Source organism: Xiphias gladius, chromosome 11 (genome assembly GCF_016859285.1).
Source record: "Xiphias gladius isolate SHS-SW01 ecotype Sanya breed wild chromosome 11, ASM1685928v1, whole genome shotgun sequence".
NCBI lineage: Eukaryota > Metazoa > Chordata > Actinopteri > Istiophoriformes > Xiphiidae > Xiphias > Xiphias gladius.
Genome location: NC_053410.1, coordinates 5,266,665 through 5,273,145, shown reverse-complemented (window position 1 = coordinate 5,273,145; position 6,481 = coordinate 5,266,665). Strand labels below are relative to the sequence as shown.

The following is a 6,481-nucleotide window of genomic DNA, read 5'->3' as shown; positions in this document are numbered from 1 at the left end:
ACAGTCCTGCAATACATCCCCCTTCAGGAAGGCTATGGTGTTTGGTTTTTGTCTAAACTGTTTAAGAGAGGTATTGATCCAACTGCATGGTCATTTTGGAGGACGAAGCTTGTGGTGCTATTGAATTGTATCTGCATTATACTGATGGGTGTTTCTATTATTTAGCCTGTCCTCATTGATGTAAACGGGGCGGACAAAATAACACAAAACCCACTCTGTATAGTGCAATTATTCATTGCAGGGCTGCTGCATTACATGGCATTCGTTTTTGCAAGGTGTACCTAATAAACTGCCAGCTGAGTGTAAGTTTTTTGTTTTTTTCAAATCTTCATCTGCAAAGTAATCAGTAGAGCTTGCCAAATAAACGTAGCGGAGTAAAAAAATACAATATTTCCCACTAAAATGTAGATGAATAAAAATATTAAATACCATAATATTAAAATACTCAAGTAATACTCAAGCTGTTATGAGCAGGAGCAGCGTTTTGGGTGCACTATCCCTTTAAGTCTCTCTCAGACAAGGTCTTTATCTCTCTCTCTCTCTCTCTCTCTCTCTATCTCGCTCGCTGCAGACCTTTTTTGGACTCTATCGCTTTCCGTTATTCCAGGAAGCGTTTGCGCAGCGTCTCTAGTACACCGCACCACTGGTTCAAATTCAGCTATTTACCGTTTTGTCGTGGACCAATATCAGGCCTAAAGATGTCTGGGGGGACCCGTTTGGAGAACGCGAACCCCGTGATTTTCCAGCGGTCGGGGGACAGGCTGCTGACGGCGTCGGAGGAGGACGAAGACGTCCACGACCCCATCGACGACAGAGAAATATTCGATATCCAGTCGTCAGCTTCAGCTAGTTCTCCTCTGGTTTTAACTCTCTCTCTTGTTTTTTTTGTTTGTTTACACCTAACAGTTAGGTCTGGTTTGTACTTGTTAAACTGTATTCTAACACGCATTTGTCCTCCACATTGCTGGCTGTTGCATCACGTCTGGGCTAACGCAAACAGTTACGCACAGAGAAGAGAAAATGGTGTGTTTTTGTTAAAAGTTTGGAAAATGCGTCACACGGAATACTGACCGGAAATGCACCGTTACCGTGTAACTGACACAGCAGCATGTCAGGCTGATTTTACCAAACTCGTGATTTTTCGGTTCCGGACTTTTGGTCATTCAAAATAAGCAATTTTAAGACATCACTTTGTACTAATTGGCAGTTTTTAATTTTTTTAATTTTTTTTTTTGGACATATTATGTTCTATTCAGTTAATGGTAAAAACAATCACCGGATTTATGGATAAGGTTAAGATAACTTAATCGACCAATTTGAAATGATTAGATGATTGATTAGTCAGCCATCAGAAATTTAATCGGTTTCGAACATTGTTCATCATATAAGTTATTCAAATAAAAAGCACAAACATTGCTTAGTTTCAGCTTCCTGAATGTGAGGATTTTTTTTCTGCCTTTCTCTTTTTCACGTCTTTGTAGTCTGAACATCGTTGAAGCTTAGTCTCTGTTGTTGGACAACAAAAGTAACAATTTGAAGATGTCAACTGGAGCTCTAGGAAGTTGTGATGGGCATTTTTCCACTGTTTTGTGAATAACTGATTAATCAATTAATCAGGAAGATGATCCACAGATAAATCCGCAATTGAACATTACGATTAGATGCAGCCCAAGAGCAATTTTGAATTTAACTGGAGATGACCTACAATCAGACTCCCTGTACTAGGCAACATATGTTTTGGTCACAGGTGAGATTAAGATTTAAGATTTTGCTCATAATTTAGGTGACGTGTCGCAGTTGGTCTGTGAGACATTCTTTCAACATCCTTGCCTTGTCTTTGTTTTAGTCTGACATTTGACTCCCATGACAACTGCATGATGGGATGTTTGATTAGTTCTTCATTGAAGGCAGGTGCTAGAAGGTGCTAGAATAAATACATGTGTAACATATATGGAGACAGTATTGGGATCAGTTGTGACGATGATACAGCTAAATTTATATTCAAATAAGTGACAGCTATTACTTAATGAATAGTTGTACAATAACATAACTTGGGCTTTTACAAAAAGTTATTAGTGTCTCCAATAATACATAATAACAACATGCTGACTGCATCATAGTGCCACACATAGAGACAGGACTAGTTTTTTTTTGAATATATATTATGTTGTCTTGAATTCTTTAACTAAAGTTACATCTGATCAGATCCATCAATGACCCAGAGCATCCTCTGTCTCTGGAAGAACTCAATGTGGTGGAGCAAGTCAGAGTCAAGGTATGTACTTGTTTTTAGGTTTACTACAGGGTGAATGGGGGGGGGGGAAGCAAGATTACAGACTTACCAATAGTGTAATTTAGTAAAGTAGTTTTAAAAAGAAAAAAAAGGGTTGAACTTGACATCCATTCACCCCTTCACTCCATCAGTCTGTCTCTAATGAACCTGGCTTAACAGAGTTTCTACTGCACTTACAAAATAAGTTTTTTCTTTAAAAAAAGGGCATTAGAAAAATAAACAACCCACCCTTCATCAGCAAAGTAGGCATTATTTACTTGATCTTATTTCCTTAAATGAATGCTTGGGTCGTGAAAACATTTCTCTCACTGCAAAAACATCCTTCAGCTTTAACAAGTTGAGGAAATTTTATTGGAAACTTTAATTGCAGAAGCAAATTTTTTTCAGTGCACGGTTCATTAAGTTCCTTTCCATCTGTCTGTCTTCTTCTCAGGTTAATGATGGAGAGAACACTGTGGGCATTGAGTTCACACCCACCATCCCCCACTGCAGCATGGCAACACTCATCGGCCTGTCAATCAAAGTCAAGCTGCTACGCTCCCTGCCAGACAGGTTCAAAGTAGGTTTGTGCGAGTTGGCTATAGAGATGCGCATCAAAAATCACCTCCTTTGATTTGATTCTTCGTTAATATGAATTAAAATGTTGTACATTTGGCATTTCTGTGTGTCAGTGTTTTGTTATTCGATACCCGGTCTAAATGCAGTGTGTTTTTTTTTTTTTTTCTTCCTGTTTTCAACTCAGATTGATGTCCACATCACTCCTGGGACTCACGCCTCAGAGGAAGCAGGTAAAAAAAAATCAGAAGGTGTGATAGGATATTAGATAATATTTTCCATCCACTGTAATATTTACCGCAGATATCTCCTGTTTGGTTTCCTATTTATATCACTTGAGGCTGCACTGTTAGCTAGATTTTTTTTTAATATTTATTTTATTTGACTTCTTTCTTGTATCTTTGTTGTTGTTGTACGTGCAGTGAACAAACAGCTGGCAGACAAAGAGAGAGTGGCCGCAGCTCTGGAGAACTCCTCGCTGCTGGAGGTGGTCAACCAGTGTCTGTCCAACAGGAGCATCTGAGCAACCAATCAGCTTCGTTTGTTGTCTTTCTTCTTTCAGCCTCTGAACAGCCAAGACATGTCTGGCTCTTTCTTTGACGACTGAGATGCATCTGCCAAGCTTTCTGTCTGTCCACCTGTCACCTATCCCGGTATGAATAGCTGCAACTGGCGGACACTGATGCAGCAAAACAGAGGCAGGGGCACACTGATCCATATAGTTCCAGTGTTTTCTGGATACAAGCACAGGGAAACCCTATTCTCAGTTGTGTCCACCTAAAGAGAATAATATAATCTCTTTATCATCCTTCAGAATAGACTGGACCAAGCAGACAAATTTATTCCATTTGGGAATTTTAGAGGTGTCCAGTATGAAAAAGTAGAGAAATTCTACCGATTGGGTTCTTCATACAGTTTAATGCCGATTTTGTATTATGAAATTATTATTGTAGCATGTGCAGTGAATCATCACTAGAATTATGTATGGAACCGCCATCTGCTCAGAGTCTGCAGAAACAATTGTCATCTGTATATAAAATCAGTGCTTTTGAAATTTCATTAAAAGTATTCACATCAGTCATGAAAATGAAATTGTTTTTTTTTTACTCAAAGCTAAGTTTCGTCCAAGATACAAAAAGTGTGTGTGTACACATGCATACACACGCTTGTCTGCTGGAGACACATGGATACATGATTTGGAAATCTGAAATGCGGACAGTCTAAATCTAATATTCAAAAAACAAAATCAATGATTTAATTTATGCACAGGCCCAGAACACTTTTGGGGAAACTGAGATTTTCTCTGGGGAAATTAGGTGAATCACAGATCTCTGTAAACAAACTTATAAGAATCATTAGATGGTTTGAATTTCAATATTTTCAAGGCAGTGATTGTAGGCTCAGACTTTCTCTGCATTAGTGTAAGCCTGTACAGTCTAATGCAATTCTATACAGTAGCACTGCAATGAATCCTATGACCGTGAAGCTTATAATGTTCACGCTTTATGACGCTATCAGGAAGTGCTTGATGCAACTGTAAGGCGGTTTGTTTGGGCTCTAATTAGGGGTGGCGATGTGTTTTGGGTATTTTGTCCCCCTTGTTTACACCTTTCAGTCTAATTTTCATCAGTTTTTTTTTTTTTTTAATTCATTTTTTTCAGTTGAGCCACAAATGTCAAGGCAAACCAGCAGCCCGCTGTCAAGGCTGTCCAACCTCACTTGTCAATATGTGTACACATGACCGAAGTTTATCAGCCGGTTCCAATGATTCTACCTACTCGCAGTTAAATCGCCTCAAAAATCAGACTTTCCCAATCCAGTCGATGCAGTCATTTAACGCCTGTGCTGAAGATTATGATGGTTTAGTCATTGAAAACGGGCACGATCGACTGTCACGAACCATCTACGCGGTAAAACTGTTTGTGTTATGCCCACATTTTTCCACCAGGCGGCGCCCTTGTCCTACCCCTGCCCATTGAGCCGTCTCCAGCGGTGCAGGTCGATACGGTGAGGTTTCTGTCCGTCAGATCTGAGGAGGCATCCGGGCAGAACCAAAAACCGCGGCACGGAGTCGTCCATCGTGTTTGTCCACCCACTCCAAACCTCGCCGAACTCACCGAACGGCTACGCGTTCAATTAGGTCTTACTCCACCGGACAAGCTCTCCAATATCTCATCCGAGTAAGGAGACTAACACCGGCACATATCGGTCGTAACGGGGAGAATATGGCAGGTTATGGGAACATAAGGAGAGAGTGTAAATGCTAAAATGTCACTTTTTTCATGCTGTTTACTCAGATGGTTGACTTACAGAAGCAGAAGGAACCTATACGAATGACAGAGAAACTATCTTGATTTTAAAAAATCTATCTAAATCTATCTCTTGTTCGTACAGAGGTTAAATAACTTACTGTAAGTTGCTTTGGACGGAAGTATCTGACAAATGAATGTAACCTAACGTCATTTAAAAAAAAAAATAAAAGTCTCAAAGCAGGTAAAGTTCACAATGAACACACTATTGTGTAACCCATCGTGAAAGAATACGAGAAGCCAGAAAATTTGATTATGCAATCCCACTGTTTACAATCTTGACTCTGATGTGTCAATTGGTGCCACGCTTGTCCAAAAAAATAAATAAATAAATAAATAAACCCCACCAATTGAGTGATCCCGTGGCACCGGGCAGTGACGGCTTCAAAACCTTGCTATCTGGAGTTCTACGAGCAAATCGGATGGAATATATAAAACAGCGAAATCAATCAAATAGACCTTTTCAGAAAATTGGCGACACCATGGGAGATAAACATACTCGACATACAGTGGAATAACAATATAAACACACACGCATCACTGAGCCTCCACATTAGCATCACAGACATACACATATATATGTGTTGGGGGGGAAATACTGGTTCCTCAGGCCAGACTAATGCAGACTTTTTTTTTTCTTTTTTCTTTTTTTTCTTTTCCCTCTTGTTCCACATCTGGAAACATTGCATCACTGCTAAAACCCCGGATAAGAGACCCAGCGAGGCACAGCTGCATCAGGCCGAAGCCAGAGTCGTGCATACAAAGAGTTAAGTCAGCCAAAACTGCAATCAGATGAAGAAGCGGAACGAGAGGCCAGTTTAGGACTGCAACAGAGTACCACGCTCTGAAATGACAAAGGACCCCCGACAGATAAGCACAAAATGCAGCCTACTGATATGTACTTGCCCATCAATAACCTACTCTTACTACACTAAAAGCAGTATAGTTAGATATTTAACTAACTGTAGTATATCTAGCTATCTGGAATGGGAGGTGGCCGTGATTCGGGGCTGGAAAAGGGGGCCTGCAGGGCCGGGTTACCAACCAGGCAAAGCAGGCAACCGCCCAGGGGCCCCAGACCCTCAGTGGCCCGAGAAACCCCGAGTTGACTCTACTATTTCCGTCTCGACAACTTGATTAATTGAAAATGTGTGAAAAATGTGCGTCACTTAAGTAAAATATCAACTAGGATGAGTCCCCCATCCGTCATATTGTGGGGCCTGGTGTCGAGGAGCGACCCTGACTCAAAATCTACTTCGAAGAACTTCATTGATTTAGTTCACATTGTGATCATTGGTTGTAAAGTAGCGTTTTATCAAATTCT

At 40.3% G+C, this 6,481-nt stretch overlaps 1 protein-coding gene across 1 annotated transcript; it reads left to right on the top strand.

The window, feature by feature from the left end:
- The first annotated feature begins 553 nt into the window (after nucleotides 1-553).
- Nucleotides 554-3,925, top strand: ciao2b (cytosolic iron-sulfur assembly component 2B). Its single transcript, XM_040138346.1, has 5 exons — nucleotides 554-825; nucleotides 2,196-2,275; nucleotides 2,727-2,852; nucleotides 3,036-3,081; nucleotides 3,271-3,925. Exons 1-5 carry the CDS (start codon nucleotides 699-701, stop codon nucleotides 3,369-3,371), a joined length of 480 nt encoding a protein of 159 aa, XP_039994280.1. The 5' UTR covers nucleotides 554-698; the 3' UTR covers nucleotides 3,372-3,925.
- Nucleotides 3,926-6,481: the final 2,556 nt, after the last annotated feature.

What these genes read in the sequence shown, in the direction of transcription:
- ciao2b (XM_040138346.1), top strand. Translation starts at nt 699, where the DNA reads ATGTCTGGGGGGACCCGTTTGGAGAACGCGAACCCCGTGATTTTCCAG. An exon ending in CGACGACAGAGAAATATTCG is followed by an intron (nt 826 to 2,195) that starts ATATCCAGTCGT and finishes AACTAAAGTTAC; the next exon opens with ATCTGATCAGATCCATCAAT. An exon ending in TCACGCCTCAGAGGAAGCAG is followed by an intron (nt 3,082 to 3,270) that starts GTAAAAAAAAAT and finishes TTGTACGTGCAG; the next exon opens with TGAACAAACAGCTGGCAGAC.